The 23,659-nt window shown below is 41.6% G+C and overlaps 1 protein-coding gene across 4 annotated transcripts in view; it reads right to left on the reverse strand.

Moving 5' to 3' along the window:
* Positions 1-23,659, reverse strand: part of LOC111862558 (insulin-like growth factor 2 mRNA-binding protein 1) — a 197,484-nt gene that overhangs the window by 18,701 nt on the left and 155,124 nt on the right. For all 4 annotated transcript variants that reach the window (XM_023848062.2, XM_023848053.2, XM_023848076.2 and 1 more), the window contains 4 exons: positions 13,143-13,313; positions 12,452-12,700; positions 10,309-10,446; positions 9,247-9,363 (listed from right to left, as the gene is read on the reverse strand). In XM_023848062.2, the coding sequence (XP_023703830.1) occupies positions 9,247-9,363; positions 10,309-10,446; positions 12,452-12,700; positions 13,143-13,313 (675 nt within the window). The remainder of the gene's footprint in view (positions 1-9,246; positions 9,364-10,308; positions 10,447-12,451; positions 12,701-13,142; positions 13,314-23,659) is intronic.

Raw genomic sequence — 23,659 nt, forward strand, 5'->3', positions numbered from 1 at the left:
AAGGTTCGATCTCACGTGTTTGGCAATCCGAAGCTTCGGTAACTCTTTACACACTGGTAACAAATTTCCTCCCATCTTTTGTTACTCAATGGCCTTCTGTTGTTCATCTCCAGGGAAACACGTTCGTTGTTTCAGCACTGTCTACACAACGGCTCGCTGTTATTGCATTACCATGGAAGTGCCTATTCCAAACACGTTACAATACTTTCAAACGTTTGCTATAAACAGCTGAAAGATGTACAGAAGTGAAGCTTCTACCTGTAGTAAGTAAAACTTCCTAAGTTCACTACTGTTCAATGTGAACACAGATGGTTGATCCATGGATGTACTAACAGCAACTCATCTCTTCCCATATGCTGTGTAACACCTGTGTGTCAACTGCCTGCATATGTAGTCTGGTTCTTTCAGTTCTTCAAGAATGGCTAGCATCAGTTAAACATAAACAGAATCTTTAACATGACCTCAAAGACCTCTGCTGGGGTAATATTTGAAAGGTCAAAGATCATGTTTAATAACCCTGTCCACATGGGGGACAGGCATGCGCAAAATAACACCCGCAAATGAACAGGCCAGCATGCAAGCTCTCTATCTATATCTATCTATCTCTCTCTCTCTCACACACACACACACACACACACCATGTTTCCAATGCATTTAAGCTTTTAGCATGTCTGTGCCAAAGTTTGCACTATACAAGTAGCAGCAGAGAATGTGAGGCAAAAATATGTTTCACGGTTGCCAAAGAAACCATCAACATTTGGAAATTAAAGCAGTAATTTGAGCAATATCACAAGATTCTGTGCTAATGCAAGTGGCAGACAATGACAAAAAAGGTATTATGCAAAAATGAATGGCATGTTGAAATACACAGACTTATATGGAGCCAGAGTCAGAAGGAACAAGAGCTTTGTGCAAAATCAACTAATTCAACGAGCTGCAGATAGTCTAGCACAAGTGATGCAGAAGAACAGGTTTTCCTTACGTCCAAAAACTTCATTTTGCAAAAAGAGTTATAATCACATCTGACGTAATGATGAGGAAGTGCCTGTGTATCTCAACATGCTATCCAACTAAACTATCAATGTGTAAAATCTGCCATAAAAACATGAGGCTATGAAAAGGAGTAACTACAGAGTTACCAGATAGCACCAAACTATCATACGTGATACTGAATTGAAAAACTGTAGTTGCCAATGAGATTATTAGCTGTCAAACTATGGGGTGGATGACTTATGAACCAAACTGTTTTCAGAATGGCTGTTGCAAGGGGACTATGTTCCTACACCAAAGAGGAAAATGAAGAAACCCGGTGTAGAACTGCTGACAGCATATCAAGTCTATGGTAACAGATCTCTCCAGCGGTGATAGTCAAAGGTTTAAAAAATACTGCATGCTTGCTGAAATAGATGAAAGGCGGGCTGAGGTAGAAGATGCGAAAATTGTCAATGCATGTGAGACAGAAGTTGGGAAAGCTGGCAGTGAGAAAGTGTGTGAAAAGTTTTGCTCAGGCTCAACAGGCAAATATTGAGGCAGTACCTCAAATCAGGCCATCGAAGCTTCTTTCCATGTCCTTTAAAACTGGTTATTTGCTAGTCATCGCATCATTCAACATTATACAATATCAACTAAAAGTGTCATAAACTAAACCAAGAATACACAGTAACATCTTGACCGACCATGGCAATGGGACAAAGTACTGCATGTAATTTTAATACAATGGGAAATCCAAATGCCATACTCAACACAATATATTTTAATTTTCTTATGTGAGTAGTACTATATAAAAGTACTGTGATCGGGGGGAGGGAGAGTATCAACAGTGTACATATTTTTAGATCTCTTTACAAAAAAGTGGCTTTTGGTATGCCATCTATGTGTATGTCTGGACCACGACCTAGCTAGCACTTGAACAGCTTGATGCATTTTAATCATATCTGGCTTTCCCGAGTTCATCCATAATAAACTGGTGCCTTGTGAATCTGAACAGAGCCAGCCAAAATTAGCAGCCCTTCAAACAGGGCCAAAAATGCAAATGGCAATTTTCTCAAAAATAGCTTAAACGATTTTCATTAAATTCCAATAATTTGATTTGTCTCATTCTAGTCCGTCACACTATCAATTACAAAGTAGATAACGTTCAGTCCAGTATGACATACAGGTTTACAACACTTCAGTCTTTATTTGCCTTACATGTTTCGATTCAAAAGAATCATCTTCAGAGGCGCACCACTACAAGCAGGAAACACTGTAACATAAGATGTTTTAACATTATGCACTTAGGTTATGAATAGTGCTCACTATATCACAGTTTGCCCTATGCAGCCACGTTGACGTGTAGATTTACACGTGATGTTTTGTTTAAGTGTATTTGCTGGGTATTCGATTGAGGTTTCCCACTGCACGCAATGTGATGTTCACTTTTCCATAAAATAGCTTCCCTGTGTATTTAAAATTGTATTAAAAATCTTTTGTATGTAAAAAATTAGTTATTATGTTAAAAATCGTGAACCAGCATTGGGTCATGTTTTTTCTTCCGGATGGTAGATGATGTCGATTATTTCTCTTGGTTGTATGTTCTGTAAATATATTATTATATTAATTTTTATTTATTCTATCTTATATAGTTATATATAGTGCTTATAAGGTTAAGTGTCTAGTTGGGCCTTACCTTATTGTTAGTTGTGTAGTTTATGTGCGTGCTGTGTCGTATGTACTGTTTTGTAGAGTACTGTGTTGCGTATTATATTCTTCCTGTGTTTATGACGTTGAAGAGGGTGTGTTCAAGTGATGTATAATAAGGTCAAACATGTTGTTTTCATTGTTTGTTTTCCTTATTTGTTTCTGTTTATCTATCAATTTATTGTGTTTGTTGTGGTAATATATTTGGAATGTTCATTATATTACCCTTATTAGCTTTTTCGATGATTTCCATGAAGATGATTCTTTTGAATCGAAACGTATAAAGCGAATAAAGACTGAAGTGTTGTAAACCTGTGTGTCATACTGGACTGAAAGTTATCTACTTTGTAAATTCCAATAAATTATGGACAGTACGTGCACTACAGGTTCAAACATAAAATATCAATTTTCTAGTTAGCTGGATATCTCTGTTATTCAGCATCTGGCAGCAACGTCTTCATGCCGATATTCATACTTGGGCATCTGTGAAGTACAGGGTGTCCGGATGAAAGGTATCCAAAATAAAAAATGTATATCTCGGAAACTAATTGTCATACACATATCCGGTTTGTCAGCAGAAAGGAAAACTCTTTTTTTCCATACCTGGCTTACACACATACGCCACGACATTTTTGCCACCATGTTAGGAATCACCTGGACAGAGAGATGGATAGGCAGACGGGCGGAGGTGGAACAATCGCTCAAGACTCCTAGGTCACCAAATTTAACCCCAGTGGATATTTTCTTGTGGAGTTATGTGAAGTAAACTATCTTCTAGGTTTAGATCAACAACCTTCAACACCTGAAAGCTCGCATAAGGGACGCTTTGGCTACAATTACACCAAACATGCTTCAAGTATGGATATTTGTTGTGCCACCAAGGGAGCCCACATTTCAATTTACTGAGAAAGCTATATACGCAGAAACAGTTTCCTTTTGTAATGATGCAACCCATTAATGTGTATAATAAATTCTTTCTGAGATATAATGATTTTATTTTGGATACCTTTCATCAGGACCCCCTGTGTAAGGGTTGCCTTACATGCACACACTTAGAAAGTTCCCTACTGAAGTCAGTTCCTTACATTACCAGTAGTACTGAGGAAAAAATGTCTTCACAGGTGGGTAATGTGGCTGTTTCACAGTGCTGTCTCAACTCAAGGTCAACGACCTGCATTACTAATAGGGGACACCATTTCTGCAGTACTCAATTGATCTGTTCCCAATGCATATACAGGGTTATTCAAAAAGAATGAACCGATTTCATGACACATTTCTTCAGCTCTCAAGCACCGTCATGGAATGAGGCAGTGACCATTTGAAAGAGGAGTTATCTAAGTTGTGAATGGCTGCCACAGGGGCGCTGAAGTCGCGTCATTCTTCTGGCAGCGTTCAGTTGTTCGTTTACCCTCGGAATGGTGAGTCCTCAGCAAAAGGCGTTCTGCGTTCTTGAGTTTGCAAAAACAAATTCGGTTGTCACGGTGCAGGGTGCTTTTCGAAGGCGATTCGGCATTAATCCGCCCTGTCCTAAGAACATTCGACGGTGGTTTCGACAGTTTCAAGAGAGTGGGTGTCTGTGTAAAGGAAAAAGTCCAGGATGACCACAAGCCTCGGAGGAACAAGTGGCAAGAATCCGTGCTGCCTTTGAGAGGAGCCCGCGGAAGTCAACAAATCGAGCTAGCCGTGAGCTTGCGATCCCTCAATCCACTGTCTGGCGTGTGCTAACAGTACGTCTACATTTGAAACCATACAGACTGCAGCTCGTTCAGGCACTTACCAATGATGACAAAAGGAAGCGGTTGGAATTTTGCGATTCAATGCTGGAGATGATGGAAGACAAAACCTTCATTTCACGTTTAATTTTTAGTGATGAAGCGACTTTTCACTTGAGCGGCACAGTCAATCGTCACAGTGTGCATATTTGGGGAAGAGAGCACCCACATAAGAACAGCTGAGCATGAAAGAGATTCCCCTAAGGCGAACGTCTTCTGTGCTGTGTCTCAGGACAAGGTTTATGGTCCCTTTTTCTTTGAAGGAAACACCGTTACAGGACAAACCTATCTCGATATGCTCCAAAACTGGCTCTTCACTTCACTGCAAGCAGATTNGGGAGCCCACATTTCAATTTACTGAGAAAGCTATATACGCAGAAACAGTTTCCTTTTGTAATGATGCAACCCATTAATGTGTATAATAAATTCTTTCTGAGATATAATGATTTTATTTTGGATACCTTTCATCAGGACCCCCTGTGTAAGGGTTGCCTTACATGCACACACTTAGAAAGTTCCCTACTGAAGTCAGTTCCTTACATTACCAGTAGTACTGAGGAAAAAATGTCTTCACAGGTGGGTAATGTGGCTGTTTCACAGTGCTGTCTCAACTCAAGGTCAACGACCTGCATTACTAATAGGGGACACCATTTCTGCAGTACTCAATTGATCTGTTCCCAATGCATATACAGGGTTATTCAAAAAGAATGAACCGATTTCATGACACATTTCTTCAGCTCTCAAGCACCGTCATGGAATGAGGCAGTGACCATTTGAAAGAGGAGTTATCTAAGTTGTGAATGGCTGCCACAGGGGCGCTGAAGTCGCGTCGTTCTTCCGGCAACGTTCAGTTGTTNGTTGTTCGTTTACCCTCGGAATGGCGAGTCCTCAGCAAAAGGCGTTCTGCGTTCTTGAGTTTGCAAAAACAAATTCGGTTGTCACGGTGCAGGGTGCTTTTCGAAGGCGATTCGGCATTAATCCGCCCTGTCCTAAGAACATTCGACGGTGGTTTCGACAGTTTCAAGAGAGTGGGTGTCTGTGTAAAGGAAAAAGTCCAGGATGACCACAAGCCTCGGAGGAACAAGTGGCAAGAATCCGTGCTGCCTTTGAGAGGAGCCCGCGGAAGTCAACAAATCGAGCTAGCCGTGAGCTTGCGATCCCTCAATCCACTGTCTGGCGTGTGCTAACAGTACGTCTATATTTGAAACCATACAGACTGCAGCTCGTTCAGGCACTTACCAATGATGACAAAAGGAAGCGGTTGGAATTTTGCGATTCAATGCTGGAGATGATGGAAGACAAAACCTTCATTTCACGTTTAATTTTTAGTGATGAAGCGACTTTTCACTTGAGCGGCACAGTCAATCGTCACAGTGTGCATATTTGGGGAAGAGAGCACCCACATAAGAACAGCTGAGCATGAAAGAGATTCCCCTAAGGCGAACGTCTTCTGTGCTGTGTCTCAGGACAAGGTTTATGGTCCCTTTTTCTTTGAAGGAAACACCGTTACAGGACAAACCTATCTCGATATGCTCCAAAACTGGCTCTTCACTTCACTGCAAGCAGATTTGCATGACTTCATTTTTCAACAAGATGGAGCACCGCCCCATTGGCACCTGATGGTCCAAGCTTTTTTAATTGAAGAAGTGCCCAAGCGATGGATTGGTCGGTAGCGGGCCAAAGACCTTGCTCTTTGTGCTTGGCCTGCGAGATCCCCGGACCTCACCGTGTGTGATTTCTTCGCGTGGGGATATGCAAAAGATCACGTTTATGTTCCACCGCTACCCTCTAACCTCGATGACCTTAAACACTGAATAACAACAGCGATTAACTCAGTGCATCGTGATATGCTGATACGCGCCTTGGAGGAATTCTCTTACTGCATTGATGTTGCCCATGCTGCAGGTGGTGGCCACATTCAACACTTGTAAGACAGGAAATAAAAGTTGATTGTGAATAGAATACTTGTGACTTGGCTGGAGTTTTGTATTACTTTCCTTTAACATAATATTGCGTAATAAAATCGGTTCATTCTTTTTGAATGCCCCTGTATTTCTGAGAGCAAACGTAAATGAAAACCACAGTACAAAATCACACATGTCCATGTTGAAAAGGGGTGGTTCTATGGTGTCACAGATTTGGTTACACAGAAGAACTAATTGGCTGTAACAGAAGGGGAAGAAACTACCAACAGCAATGCAGAACAAAAATTTGGCATTATCCAAGTACATGTCCAATTTATGAAGAATCAAAAGAACTGAGGTGTTAACAATTCCACATGAAAACCATTCTGGCAGCTCACACAAGGACAATACAAGGACAGAGAACCTTCCTGAAAACAAAAAATCCAACCAGTTGGAATATTAATAAGAATCTATTGATGCAATAGGACTGAAAGGATAAAACAAACTTAGATACCACAGCATAAACTTTTATTAGTTTATTATTTTAATATGATTCCATTTGAATGAAGCCTAGCACAAACTGCACCTGTACTTAAGTTTCTTGGGGTGGGGTGAGACAATCCACTTGGTATGTCCACCACTAATTGGCCTATTGTAGCAGCCAGGGATGACAGATGATGAATGTAGAGCAGTCGGTGGAATGAGAATTGACAGGGGAAACCGAAGCACACAGAAAGAACCTGCCCCAGTGCCACTTTGTCCACCACAGATATCCCATGACCTGACCCAAACTCGCACCCAGGCCACCGTGGTGGGAATCTGGCGACTAACCGCCTGAGCTATGGCATAGCCCTAGCTGCACCTGTAGCTAATTTCTGTATCCTAGGCAACAAGCTACTGTGATATCCCCATTTAAGGCTTGCTTAAAATCAAAATAATTCTGTAACCCAGAATGAAAACCCACTATTAATTAAAATAACTGCACGCTCACCCATGCACATACACACACATGCTAACAGAGTGAGATGAGTTTAATATTCCTAAATGAAGTAGGCTTGTTCTCTCACAATGGGACAAGCATGACAGCACAGACAAAATAACTGTCTGCATGAGTGGAACATCTACCCCAACCCACTTCAAATTAAAACTAAGTTCTGCTGATCTTTGTATCATGGTCATTAGCTGGCATTAATCTAAATATGTTATATAACAATGTAAATAAAACGTAGCAGTTTTTGTCCCATTGCATGGTCATTAACTAGGACAAAACTTTAAGAAAGATTGGGATATGTGTATTGCTTTGTTGCCTGGCGCAGTGTTTAGACCTGCATGAGCCTCAACAGTGTCTGGAAATTTTGTGATGTTAATCTCAATAGTGTTTTGAGAAAGCTGGGTTGCTTTTAACGAGGGGCGGAATTTCTCATTGCCTGGAGCAGCATTCAGAATTGCACTGGCCATGGTGAAGGTCAACAAGATGACATGCAGGTTTCAAGGTCCCACTGAGCAAACAACAATGGCATGTAAATACCATATTTTCCCCAACTGTAAGACAGCTCCCCATTAAAATGTCCCACATTAATTGTGTAGTTATTACAAATAAATGTGACAGAATAATAAATATTTTAAAATGTCACATATTAAATTTGTTTCTTTCTTCTCACATGAACTGTTTTTGCAACTCACAATTTCACCATCTTTGTTGTAGTATTTGTAATCACTTTGCAGGGAAATGCATCTTTAGTAAATCTAAAGGCAATCCTGTCACAACTGTTGGCTCCTGACCTTGAAATATATCTGCTTCATTTTCTCTCTCGCTTGTCGCACTGACACCACCACAAAGCGGGAATGTTAAAATTGACTGCATTTTAGAAACAACAACCTGCTAAGAGCTTAACGTTTCAAACCATCAGCATATTTTATGCCAAATCAAGACTTCTTTTTTGCCTGGGAACTTGGGGGGGGGGGTCCTCATTCAAGTGACATGATATGAAACTGAGGCAGAGTTTTCATGTAGAAACTGGATATTTCTTCACTAAATGTGAGTAAACCACATGTGGAGGCAAGTTAGAATACCTACACTGAAGCCCTGCAAGTCATAGAAGGTGATGAAAAGGGAGCCTGGTGCCTGGGGGTATAACTGCGCCACCCTGTCAATGGGGGACATAAATACAGGCACCTGGTCCTCCAGGTTGTGGGTTGGATGCAAGGCTGAGAACCTTGCTCTGTAAAAGAAATACTGCTGGGAAATCGAAAGAATTGAAAATTGGATGCAAGCTGGCAGAAATCTTCCTACGGAAATATATGGCTTAAAAAGGGCTGTTTTGCCACTGATGAACAATGAGTAAAATACTATAAAAATCATTTGTAAAGAGTTCAGTTTGTCCTTTAGATAACACAATAAGTTCAGTGAACATGGGGGCCCAGTAATCTGTTCTTTACGAAAATACACGTGAGGATCTCAGCACGCAAGGAATGCCACTTTGCTGCAAGACTGTGATAGGACATCTCTCAAGCTATTAGAAAACAAAATATTCTAGCAAGTGCAAAAACATCTTACTGTTGTCTTTCACACAACAGTTGAGAGCCCTCCACACTCCCACACTGTGTGAGTGCCTCTCTCTATCATATGCTAAACATTCACAAGGTGGGCCTGAACCCAAAATTTGTGTTGCAGCTATAGCCAACCAACACGCAAAGTAGTGTCATAACAAAAATTATGATCTTGCTCAGAAAGTCTCTGCATCATCACTATAAGCTACAACCCAAAAGCAGAGAAAATATCTAAAATAAAAAAATTATTTTTATATCAGAATTTGCGCTATCTTGTTCTAGTCTGTAAGCATTAGACTTTGATGTGCTATTATTACAAAATCATATCCCCATAAACTTACCTGGAAACTGTTATTTTTGTATCTGTGTCCTGCATGATACGTTTGATTGTGTTGCCCCCTTTGCCAATGATTCGCCCGATCAAGTTGTTATGAGCAAGGATCTTCAGTGATATTTCCCTGTAAGCAGAAACAGGATTTATATAATGTTCACCTTTGTTACAGTTCTCTTACTTCTTACGACCACAAGTCTTTTCATGTGATCAGCTGCATCAATGTGAAGTTGAAGTCGGATGTTTCAGAGACTGTCTCATAACCTAAACTAAAACACAGCTGATTGACACCACAATATTTCCTAGTTTCTCCCAACATCAGACAGTATAAAACTGTAAATAACACTCAGATACTGCAACATGGGCACCATTTACAAAGGACTGATACAGAGCTACTTTGTACACATGTTTAAAGTGCAAGGCAAAACAGAGGTTAAAATAAATGCACCTTCATGTTCATAATTTCCCATGATTCTTTACTTATTATTTTTCAAGATGTAATTACCAAGTCCAACACAACAACCTGGCTGTGACCTAAAAAATGCACTATCCCAGCATTCTCCTGAAAGAAATGAGGAAATGACAAGAAAACACGAGCCACAGTTAATGCTGTTCCAGCCAGGACTCAAACTGAGTACTTACCAAATAAAAGTCTAAGCATCTTAATGCTTGCCCAACCTGCTTGGTGACACAGTTTATTGACTAAATAATGAATATAATAAATACTGTAACAATACCACAGACACCATTTTGAGGTGTGTTTATTTTTCTGAAAGCACTTTTCTTAAGCACGTGTTCTTGTTAACTCCATTTTCTGTTTATCGCAATTTTCTGAACTTTTACTATATAATTATTAGGGCAATCTTGCTATTTTTGCAACTGACTTTTTCCATTTCAACCTGCATTCTGTATACATCTTACTATCACGTGGCGTGTCTGTGCCATAGCTACAGCTAAAGGATAAAAGTAACAATGAAAATATAAGACAAGCCAATGACTAATTGCCAAAAGCATTTTAAAGTAGTAGTCAAGAACAATACCAGTATACAGCCAATTCACGAAACACACTTACCCTTTGTTGGTGTTATTGGCTTCTTGTTGCATTACTTCCAAGATTCTCCGACAAGCATTGGTGCAGTTGTCTGGGTTTCCATAGATAGTAATGGCCTTTTCCAGTGACCCCACGTTATCCTTCCGATGTACATCCACTCTACAACACAAGCAACAGCCCCAATAGCTTACTACAGCTGCTGTCACTGTCATATCCAAACCCAATGCAAGAAAGCATTATTCATGTACTGATCCTCCACAATTTGCATCGGATCACATCTGTTACCAATTTCCTTTTGAGACCAAATCAAAATTTTCACCAGGAATTCACCATACAATTAAAAAAAATCGGCAAAAAGAAATCTTAACTGTTGCCAAAATCAGCTCAGTGGGGTTAAGATCAGGTTCATACAGATGCATGAAAAAAATTTTGTGGCTGTGTTCTGCCAAAGACTTTCAATTTTGTAAGTGCTAATGTGTGTCATATGTGATCCATCGTTCATCCATATACTATGTTGGAAGCCTTCATTCCTGTACATACGAGCAGGCTGTAAACAGATTCTGTTCCCTTACACTGATACCTGATTAGTTAGGCATCTATTTTAGTTCCTTTCCACTAAAAACCTATAGAACAGACATTTTCTTTTAATGCTGAAATGTTTCCCTAGCAGTTTACAGTCTCTTGCAATTTTGTAAGCATTTGCTTCAACGCTGCCTCTTGTCTGTCTGCCTACTTATCTTTCGGAAATGGCTGTGGAGAACTTTCCCTTTAACACATTTTTAACAGGCCCTAAAAGAAACCCAAAGATTTCTGAATGCCAATACACAAAGCATCAGGAACAGAACTTCAAGTTAACAACTTCTGTTATGACTAATCTTTTTTATCGCGGTGGGTGAAGAAGACCAAATTCAACCCCACAGTTTGTAGAGAAAGGATGGGTACAAAACATGGACATCATATTATCAACAGCAAACGTTCATACTTGAATCCTTCAGAAAAAGCAAACCGCAAGTCATCAGAAGGTTCACTCATAAATGCCCAAGAGTGAGTTCCTACAGAAAGTCTCCTTATCGAAGCTAGTAAAAAGTGACAATGTGGGTTTAATTTGTGACAAAAGAAAAAGTCCAGAGAAACAAACGAAAAGAAAGCACTGGGCAGATAAGGTAAGCAACTGTCCTGCAAACCGTAACTAGCTTCAACACAAAAAAATTGGTGTTTCAATGGGGTTTGCATTTAAAACAAGACTGAATAAATTTCATCCATATGAAATAATGGTTGTGCACGAGCTTGAAAGAATTGACTGCTGTTGGCTGTGCACGACAGCCAGGGTTCCGCAGATGCTATTCACAACCAAGTTTACCTCAGTGATTGTGTCAAAATGCAAAATATATGAACACAAAAATGAGTGATGTAAATCCTGTCTTGGACAATGCAAAAGTGGGGGCATATCACTGACCCAATACTTTTCAGCGCACAGTGAATTCAGATTGGATGCAAGTGATGTGTTCAATCTCTTCTACAACCAACAGCTGAATATTTCAGGTATTTTCTCTCAGGCAACCCTCACACTGCTGCACACTGTGGAGCATGGCTGAAGAAAGAAGAATAGTAGTTCCAGAAGTGCTTAGAAAATAAGACGAGTTTCAAAGCACCTTTTTACAGTACCAGGCAGAGAATGATACAAGAGTTAGTGCTGTATGTGGGGAAAAATTATGCACTGTTCCTTCTACAGCTGAACAGAAACAACTGCCTCGTCATTGCAAGCCACACGTTTCTAGGCATTTTCACAAATATCACTGAACTGGGGAATTAGAACTCCTCTTAACAATCATCTTCAAATTTACTGAGGACTTGAAAATAAGGAGATGCCCTTTCCTGTGAATCAGTGTTTGGTCTCTCATTATTTTCAGGTTAGTAAGGTGATCCAGATGTTTTCATCCTGCTAACTATGTCTTTGTATTCACATACACAGACACCAAATTTCTGGTTGAACCACTATGCACAGAAATTAAAAACCTGGAGTAACTTCAGGTTGGGCTGGAATTAATATTGTCTACAAGTGCCTTGCAGAGAAATAAACTATGATGTACAGTAAAAACCACTGCTCTGTACACAATCTTGCTCTGGTCTGCTGCATAATTTGGCGAATAGTGCACACACCAACCTTGCTCTGGTCTGCTGTGTAATTTGGCGAATAGTGCTGCCCTGGCGGCCAATGATCGCTCCAACCATGTCACTCTGCACCAGAATGCGGAGAGGAAAATCGGTCTGGCGACCCGAGCCTGGCAGCCCAGAAAAACCAGCGCCAGCACCTCCTCTTGACCCGCCACGTCCCCGGCTTCGACGCTCCATTGAAAACTCCACTTTCAGAGAAACGCCCTCATATACGTAACCACTTAGCTCACTCACAGCCCTGTAACAAAAGAGGTGCAGCAACTGGGAAAAGTTTTAAAGTCTACGAAGTTCAAGTTTTAAGTTATCTTTAAATACTACCAACTGTTGGTCCCTTCCATTGCACTGAACCACACAAGGACTTCCATAAACGGTATCCTGCCAGGCAGCAAGTCCTGCCATTGCAGCACTGTTTTGTTTCTAAATCTGCTTTGACATGCATCACTAAATAAAACCCATTTTGGGTCGAAGGTGGGAGCAGAAGAGCTGTTGTGTGGTCTGGTAGATGTCCACTAACACTCTTCCAAAATGTCAGTTGACTTCAACCAGACTGCATGGCATTATATCCATTATCTTACATTGCATGAAAAGGTTTTCAAACTCAAACACCCATCCTCCAATGCATGTTCTAAGCTATTTCATCCTAGCCACAGAAAGCCTTCCCAAGAGAATTATATACTCACTGCTGTGCTTGCTCCTGAGTTTCATAGCTGACTTGCACAATTTGTGTGGAGCCATCTCGTGAGTTTAGCTTCTCACAGTTCTGGACGGAACCAAATGGAGTCAGCAGTGGCTCCAAGTCCTCTATCCTCACATGCAAAGGAAGGTTGGTCAACACTATCTTACCACCCGCACTGCAAACAAGAAAGAAAGATCATTAAACACTGAATATTCCCACAAAATGAATGAAAATGTTCCTTGTGATGTAGCTTCCGAAATTAAAGATGTACTGCCACATGTAATGCTCTCAAAAATGCCCCTCCCCCCCATTATTACTTTGAGCAGTTTAACATAGGCACTGCAGTTACATGGCAGGTGTTATCAATTGCAAATTATTGGTTTGAGTTCTTAACAGGCATATCATTATTCATAAAATGTGATTACATCACTATAAAAACATTTGTTGAATGAGATACATAACACTGTTTCAAGTGAAGCACCCCTGCCAATTCTCGTTCTTTCTGCGGATACAAATAATCTAGTCATGTATTGCGGTACTGTGTATCTGAACATGCATTGCGCATACAAAAATCCATCCCAATGAATACTTTCTCACAAAGCTGGATACCCAACTAGTTTAAATTTGGGCTCTAGAATTAAGAATATTGAAGTCAGGCACGCATCATATAAATAACAGTGGCATGCTTCCACCGAATGCCTTAAAAAATCAACAAATCTTTAAAGGCCCAACATTATGGGGGATGAAGTGTGTTAATTAATAAGAATGGAGGGACCAATAAACAAGGCCTCCCCTAGTTCAAACACCCTACACTTCCTCTTCCATCCCATGCATCTCTTCTCTTTATACCAAATTCATGCTAACGCCACGCTACTTCCTCAAGTAACTTTTTCCTTATTTTCCCATTTTTGCAGTTCTTGGAATCGCTCGGGTTCAGTCAGATTCCACGGGCAATTCCACATCAGCAAGCATTCAAGAATGTACAGTCGTGACTCAGCAACACATGCCGGTGTGCGAATAAACCCTCCATGCAAAAATGGCGATTATTCAGCCTACTTTCATTATGCATTTACCAGTTATGGTTCTTCTTTCAAAGAAAAAAAACATAGACATGCATTTTAATGTGGACTGTAACGTTATGCTGCAGTCGGCGCAAAGAAGCCGAACGACGCTGACTTTTATCGATTTAGATAAAAGTAACGACTCACCAGGTTCATTCACTTCCCAGAATCTCATTTAATGCAGGGATTTTTTTATCTGAGCATTATCCTTCGTTACTTAAAAATTATTTTCGAATACGACGCCGGCTGGGCGTGCAAATCTAGCAAACAAACACGTCACACACACTGGTGGGTACTCTACCAACCGGACGAAACGTTCCAAAAAATTCAAACTTAACAGACGCGTGCACGCACCACCTTTTACTTTCACACATAGGCCTACATACCACGTCGACCATGGATTATAACCTCCAAACACAACACAACAACACAGGCCACGAAATTCGGCTCAATTCAGGGGGAATACAGTTGAAGAAACCCCCAAACCAATCTCTACATGAGCTTACAAATATGTCCACTTTTCAGTTGAGGCACAACGCGAGCTAAAAACCTTTTTCTCTCTTCTCTCCCACCGCTCATCAACAGGAAAAGTGGGAGAGAAGAGAGGGAAGAGTGCGTGAGAGGAAGGGAAGAGCGGATAACACCCATTACGTCACCAACGTACACGTCATTGTGCTGTTACACATCTGATTGGTCGCAACTGCACCAATCAACTCTCTGCGCGGGAATACGATCGTCCTTATTTCCAGAAACGGGAATTAATACAGACTGGTGGGTGGGGGGCGAGTAATTGTTTATACAAGAGAATAACACAGGCAATTATGTATACAATGTAGTAACATGATGCAAATGCAATTTGCCCCCTTTTTTGAAGCCCGGCAAGGCTTCTGTAAACACCAGTCTCACTGAATTCTGTCCGTTCTACATATGCAGTTCAGAACTTTGGTAAGCATAATTTACTAATATGAAAAATATGAATGTAAAATATCATGCAAGAATGATTAGCATAAGCAAGTGAGGGCAAAATTCTGAATTGCCCAAAAACCCTGAGATAAACTTAATATGTGTAACAAATACTAACAGAATATGTCACAATTCGGTCTAATTTAGCAACCGTGTTTAAGGATACTAACGGCAATTAAGCACTACCCACCCAACTATGTATCTCTGTCTCTACAGCCCTTGTGGACCTTTGACGCTTTTTCAGTTTCTTAATCTATACAGTGCCGGTAGGACTCCTTGGACGGGGGATTTGCCTGTCGCAAGGCCGCTACCTATACACAGAACAGACGCACACAGACAACCCATGCCTTGGGTGGGATTCGAACCCACGATTCCAGTGTTCGAGCGTGCGAAGACGGTTCATGCCCTAGAACGCGCGGCCACTGTGACCGACAATTACAGCAATCTACATACAATATATATGAGCACTTGCACGAGTAATATGCAACCAGATGCAAAACACGTAATTTGTTATTCGTCTGTATTGACAAGAGCCCCCCCACCACCACCAATAGCGTTTCCTGTAAAACTGTTCTTGCCCTGGGGTACTTGGAAATGGTTTCCTCCCTTATCGAATTACCAGTATCTACATTTTAACTGCTAAAAGCATTATCAATATTGCCTCATGCAGCTGCCATCCGTAGGTCTACATACGCGACGTGAAACTTCCAGGGCACGGATGTACGATTTAGACAAAATACAAATAGCTTATGTTTGAAACGCTTTTGGTCATTGCTGAACACAACCTATGAGTTTTGTTTCATCTGGGTAATACGCTTTCATTCAAATTTGGAATAGGGTTTATTACCCATTACCTGCAAACCAAACTGAACATGCAGGCACAACTCTTTCCACAATGCGAATTGCATAAAATCCCAGAAAACACCCTACGAAGACGAATATTTTTGCAATAGACCTTATTAGGGATTACATCGCAGTTCCTAACAAAGAAACAGCAGTGGCGTCATCTACATATACCGTAATAGGCCTATTCTATTTCTCTGTCCGCATCAGGCCCACACGGGTATAGCAACTATTTAATTTTGGCAGGACAGAGGAGCATTAAATATAAAAAATTAATCTAATCCAAAGGGTCGTATATCAAACATTCGCGGAACATATTTGGTGTTCATTATTGCTAGACCCCCCCCTTATCGTTAAAAAATGCGAATATATAAGAACGCCAGATGTGAGGTTCTCATGGCGGTCCCTGTGAAGATTACTGCTGTCATGCTGTGTGCTCTGTTTAATCCTTACGAAGGTACATGCTGTGTTTATCTTCGTGAAGGAAAGTTCTTCTGCCAGATCTGGCAGACTACAAGGCATCACATCCATAAAGTGGTCCTACTAGACTAAGATACTAAAAAAAAAAAAAGCATGTGACAGCAAATGCAGAATGCGCACGCCCTACCAAAATGGCCAGGTCCAGCTAAGAGAATGCACGTATATAAAACGCCACGATATTGTCTGCACAACTTTACACTCCAGTACATGCGGCGAAGGGGTGAAAGGAGAGGGAACAACTGGTGGAATATGCCAAAAACATCTGAAACATATCTCCATAATCATGTTACTATAGTCTCGTGCTGTCACAATATCGTGCAACCAACCTGTCATATAGACCTACTGGGGGGAAGGAATGTTTACTATTTGATATTTTTATACAAACTGATAAATATGTACTGAAGAAACTGAAAGTAAAAAAGTAAAAAGTAAAGCTATCCCTGTACCAGGCCGTGAAGGCCCATAGGGTTGTGAGACGTTGAGGGTCCTACACTATCTAGACAATCGGCTCAAAGATGGCGGTAAGGTTGTCAGCCTTACGCGCCGGCCGCGCTTTACTCACCAGGAAAATTATTTAATTAATTTCTGGTACTCATTTCTGTTAGAAGCCGAGTAAACCCTAGGGCCTAGTGCGGCCGAAGGATTAGGTCAACTGAAAAATACAAAAATTCACTGACTGAAGTACAACGCACGTGGAAAGTGAAAAGTGATGAGTAATTAATCATATATGTAACTGGTATCAAAGGGCATTCAGAAGCATCTATACGTCTCTGGCAAACGCCGGAAATCGAGGTTACAAAAAAAAAAGGACATATTCTGAGGAAAATATAAATACGCGGCACTTAATTCAATTTCAGACACATTTTCTACGAAACTATTACGCGATGAGCCTCAAGGAGAAGGTCACTCCGACTCGTGGAGAGGAAACCCTGGCTATATATGAAAAAATATAATAAATAATACCACCCGCATATACATAGAGAAATATAGAGCGTGAATAACATAGGATATAACTGCACTCTAAAATGGTTTTATGACAGAAAATCATCTTACCACGTACTTGCACGTCTATGTGCGGAACCGTTTACGTATTTGCAAGTTCTGTGCGTTGCCACTCCCTTCCGATGGTAGACGAAAGACAGACGCTGTTTGAATGGTGGGGGAAATTTAGAGTTTATGACTTCTGACAGAGGTTGATTAGTCTCCTGTCCGTCGAAACAAAACTGGTGGTACTTTCCGGGAGCGTTCTGGTTTAATGCCAATTCTCTGACTCAACTTGCATGTCAAACCGAACGCCATGTTCTCTAAAAATTCTCTAATTGACGATCAACCCGTTAATTAGACTAGTACCACGACAGCTTGGACCTTTACGCGTGTCTGCGCAGCAACCCAACGTTAACCAACATCCCACAACCGAGAATATTTGCCAAGACCCGCCGTTTGCTCTTGCCACGTATTCAAATGACACATTTCACTATTTTCAGTTTCATGTCTCCAACCGGGAGAAAAGGTTCCGGGTTCTGAAGTCTAAGGCAAATGCGATGACCTATTACAACACGTGGGAAAATTCTTTACAAAGACCTGTGCTGACGAGAGGGAGAAGGAGAATTTACAGAAACATGAAATTCAAATTGTCCAGTATGATTGGTTACGTTGGCCTCTCTTTTGCGTATGACTTGTTTCATTGTGTTTTCCGTTAAGTTCCTTCAAATTTTGTGACCCCTTTCTTTTTTCTATTTGACGAAGCAGGAAGAACACACTTGAACAGTCTGATCGTTAAACGAAGTTACAAAATAAAATGATTGTCTCACGACTTAGAAGTCCCGTGTTTCAAATACGCAATGGGCAACGTGCTGACACAGAATCCAAGCATTTTAAAAGTGTTCTTTTTTTATAAACCAGCGGCACGGAACGACAATCAGAATACGGGGGTCTATCATTAACAAGCGAAGCCGGCAGAAGGCACTGAAGGACAAGCTCACTGGGTGCTGGAACAGCAAGAAATGAATTCGAGCCAGGCAGAGCAGACAAACTCGGCTGCAGCCACTTCTTAGAATTATCGATAAGCCAAAGGGGGGACGCTGTCAATGTAGAAGAAGAAGAAGCATGCGAGAGAACAGCGGCTCCTCTTGTTTGATGCAACTGAGCCAAGTCGTCATAGTCAGAACTGAGATTCTCCGAGCGGTGACTATGAGGAAGAAGTCTTCATTCTTTGTTTCAGCTTTAACCTGTCACATCCTGTCAGACAGTGGCTATGCCGTGTATTGGTAGAAAGTGACAATTTAATATAATCGGTTGAGGAAATGCACCCGCCCATTTCTGACAAGTTCTATAAAACAGCTCAAACATCTCAGGTCATGGAAGACATCAACAACTCACGGTGGCACTGTCAAGACCACCGTGGATCATCAGACAGGTTTTCTTTTCTATGCTGAGAAGTGTCCCGAGGCCAAGAGATCCTGCTGGTAGCTGTGGACCACAGAAACTACGGATGTCGTTACAAATAAACATAATATCCGGATAATTGCCTGGCGAGATGGAAAAAATCACCATAAAGGCCACGTCACAATATTTGGTGCCCCGGCTGGGATACAAACGGAGCGTCCCTTGTCAAGCCCTGAGCGTTATACCTAGACCAAACCGTTCGGTTTATTAGCCAAGTTTTACAACTCTCACGACAAAATAAAGAATACTAAGTTGGCACTAACTTCGCCGACAAGCGGCGGTCAATCGGCCGGTATAATTGGACTGCGGATTAAAACCACGGAGTTTGTTTTTTCTTTTTTTTTTGTAAAAAAATTGTCGCTTGATGTTCCATGGGCGGGCATAACCGGTGGGTCCCATGTAAAACATATGCTACATATGTTGCAAGGCCTCAACTACGAGATAATACTGTTTGGAATTCATGAATGGATCCCAAAATTCAGAACGAATAAAAGAGGTAAAGCTGTTCCGGTAACAGGCCTTGGAGGCCCATATGGTTGTGCGACGTCGAAGCTGACATATTTTTCTAGACAATCGGCTCACAGATGGCGGTGAGGTTGTCAGCCTTACGCACCGGCCGTCCTTTAACCCCCAGGAAAATTCCAGGTATTCATTTCTGTTGGAGGCTGAGTCGACCCCAGGATCAGAGTGTGGCTGGAAGGTTTAGGTCAACTGAAAAATCCAATAACCTCATCTGGATACGAACCCGCGACCTTCCGGCTTGTGCCCTAGTGCCTCAATCAACTACGCTACCGCGTGCTCCTATTCTGAACGAATGTCCGAAGAAACATCACTACAGAGAAATTATGCAATGCTTTCACTAATTTAGGCTATACTGCGTCGAACAGTATAACAAATGAACAGTGAATTGGAAACGACGCGCTAGAAAACGATCGTGGCCTATTTGAGGGCAATGTCCCACAATTTTCGTTGATGTACTAAGAAAGCCACGAAAACTCTGAGTGAGTCATGGTGGCCGGTTTCCGGGCCCAGTGTCGAACCAGTACCTTCAGAATACGAAGGAGACGTGTTACCCACACAAACACACGGGGGCAAAAGAACCATGTCTGTTGCTTTTATATGCACTGATAAGAGGCGGCATTTGCATGTAATCCACAGCAATTCCAAGGATTGTGTACCAAGTCAACTCCGTAAGAGAGGTTTTCACGGCGGTGACTATAAGAAAGCAGTCTTCTGGGATGTGGCACCGTGTAGTTGAGGTGTTAACCAACGTTTCGGAGGAACGTATCGCCTCTATCTTCAGGGTAGAAGGAAAAATAAGAAATCCGCAAGCGAGGAGACCGTGAGAGCCGGTACAAACAGACTGCGGTTCTCACGGTCTCTTCGCTTGCGGATTTATTTTCCCTTCTACCCTGAAGATGGAGGCGATACGTTCCTCCGAAACGTTGGTTAACACCACATCTACACGGTGCCACATCCCAGAAGACTGCTTTCTTCAAAGTCAACTCCGGTCTGCAAAGTATTTAAAATGACACAAAAACAAGACAATCCACAGAACATTCAAATCTTAACATCGACTTGTATATGGCGTGTATGCGCAAACAGTGAACATCGGCGTACACATCGCATCAGGTAACCTGCTCAGCACGTATGAATGTGCGATAAAAGATTAATCTGGCACAGATCCCCTGCCAGTCAGTACAATGATCTGGGTATTTCTGTCATGTCCTATTTCTTCCGACTGCTAAGCTCTAAGAAACTTCTTTCTTCGCAGACTTTCGCGAAATTAATAACAGCCTGGAAGACTCTTGTAATAACATGTGAAGTCGTTTATAATTTTCACTATAGTTTCTATGTGCTTCTTCTATGTGTATTGTCTGTTTCATTCAATATCACTGTCCTTGAAACAATATTCAACGGGCACTCCATACTTAAAAATACGAGAGATTTTTGTTTGGCACACAACACCCCCCAGTCTTTCACATAAGCAAACAAAGGGATCTTCTAACCGTTAATCGTATTCATCTCTGAAGCAATTCAACAAATACTTTGAAATTCCTTTCGCAAAGAAAAAAATGACTCCGTATCAAGATTCTAGTGCAGGGAATGAAGCGGGCCACCTATAAAATATATGAAAGCAACCGCTGACTGTAGTTGGGGCAACTCTCTCCCACTTTCCTCCGTTTTCTCTTGCCTATTCGTACAAAAGTGGATGCAAACTCCCTTCTCATGTTATGAAAATAGCCTGTCTCGTGTTCACAGACAAGCGTTATTTTTGTATTACTTCTTATTTTAACATTTTATGACACATTCTTTTTTATTTATACGACTATTTTCGGTCTCGTCAGTGAATTTTTTTAACGTCTAGTCTTTACGCTAGCCTGGTATTTGGCTGTCATCCACAAGCATACGCGCACGCATCGACAGAAGACTGCGGCTTCTGGTCCTCTCAATATTCCCCAAGAATCCCATGGCTCAACGTGAGCGGGATAGCGACTGGCTACAGGCTGGCCTACCAAAAGTCGGAGTTCGAGTCTAGGTAGGGTAAAGAATTTTCTCTTCTCCACGTCGTTCAGGACCGGCTATGCGGCTTTTCCCTTCTTTTATCTCATGGCTCAATTCTTATGCAAGAACAATCCGTTCATTTTCTTCAGTTTGATGCCGTCGACAAAGTAGAGCGTCTTGTTACGTGTACCCGCAATTATGGGTGGCAGGTTTAGTCCAATCATCTGAAGTTTCCTTCATCAGGACGCATAAGATCTGATTTTAAGACTCGTCTATTGTTCTGTTAAAGATAACTGACGAGGGAATATTGTATTCAGACGTACATTTTTAAGTGGTGCTGAGTGGACAAGGTTGCCAAACGTACATTATATGACTGCGAACAGAATTCCATAAATCCTGCCGAAACATTGTAAATATACTGCACATAATGTACTGAACTATTAATTTTCTGTATAGCAACACAGTATACGACTTGTCTAAAATGAGCCTACGAACTTAAATGTTCCTGCTTACCATGTTCACAAAAGAATGCCGTCAATACAGGTCGCTCATCATGCCTAGTGTATTTTTATTGCTAGTGGGATGGGACTAGGTCCCTTGTACTGCGGCCACTTCTGGCCTATTGTACCAGGCCCAGATGACAGGTGAGGGCGATTGTGGAGCAATTGATGGAATGAAGATTGGCAGGGGAAACCGAAGTACCCGGAGAAAACCTGCCCCAGCGCCACTCCCTCCACCATAAATCCCACTTCTCCAGACTCGGGATCGAACCCGGGCCGCCGCGATGGGAAACCAGCGACTAACCGCTTGAGCTGTGGCGCGGACTATGCCTAGTGTAAGAAGTACATAATACATTACACACGCTGAAATAAAAACGAAAAAGCAAGGATACCATAGGCCTGGTTATTTGTCAACCACGTAGTCCATGAAACAAGACTATAAATGAAGGAAAATTTAATCAAAATTGTTCCCGAAAGTTCTATTTCCGTAATTTGGGGGGGGGGGTTTACAGGAAACAAGAAAATATACAGTGGATATAAATACTTTTCCGTTCTAGAGAACCGAGATTAACGGCCGTGGAGATCCGTTGCGCTGACCACGTAACACCCTCTATCCGCTAAAGTTGGCACCAACTTCTCCGACAGAAGACGCTCTGTCGGTATAGTTCGCTTGCGGACTACAGGCCACGGAGTTTCTTTTATACATGTCTTAATTGCAAGAATGGCGAATGAATACTACTAGCACAAGTGTAGTACGCGCCCTTCTAAGAACTCTAAAAGCTCAAGGACACACAATATCCCCTCCAACGGGAACTGAGATCCCACGTAAAGAAAGGTTTTCTTATGGTAGGCTTCGGGGCATGATTTTAAGCACTCACATCTACCAGTATATTTCATCGCAAGGGTACGAGAATGTATTTATGATTGATGTTCATTATGTGCTTAAACACCACCACCTCTGCAATGCAGGAAAACCGTAAAGACGAAACGCAGCCTGTGGGCATAACTCTTGAATTTATTTTCCTTAGCACAAGTTCCCTCCATGTTATGTGGGTCCCTGTCACCACGGCATGGCGCGTCCTCAGGTTGCGGATGGAGGAGACGACCTCCAGGTATGGAGGGAAACTGTGAATATATTGAATAAGCAGTCGCGGACAGTCGACAAGGGGTGGCCCTCCAACTGGGGGGTTGGGCGTGGGACTAACAACTCATCACCGTAAAAAATCATTATGTTACGAAAATGAACACAAAGCCTCGGACCTGGATAAGCGGCCTAAGCTAATGAAAATGGATATGAGATTTGGCACTTGGAATGTGCGAAGTTTGTATAGGGCAGGTTCGCTCAGGGCATTGGAAGAAGAAATCTTAAAATATAAGTTAGATTTAGCGCGAGTACAGGAGGTCAGATGGGACGGAGGTGGCATCGCACCAGCAGGAGACTACATTTTTCTATGGAAAGGGGAATGAAAATCATGAATTAGGTACAGGTTTTTTCGTACACGCCCCAACAGAAGATAAAATTGATTACAAAGGATAGATTCTATGAAGAACTAGAACACGTATTTGATAAATTCCCGAAGTACCCTACGAAAATTTTGTTAGGAGATTTCAATGCCAAAGTAGGGAGGGAAGACATTTTCAAACCAACAGTTGGGAATGAAGAAAACAGTCTTCTGGGATTTGGCACCGTGTATATGTGGTGTTAACCGACGTTTCGGAGGAAC

Source organism: Cryptotermes secundus, unplaced genomic scaffold (assembly GCF_002891405.2).
Source record: "Cryptotermes secundus unplaced genomic scaffold, Csec_1.0 scaffold1031, whole genome shotgun sequence".
Lineage (NCBI taxonomy): Eukaryota > Metazoa > Arthropoda > Insecta > Blattodea > Kalotermitidae > Cryptotermes > Cryptotermes secundus.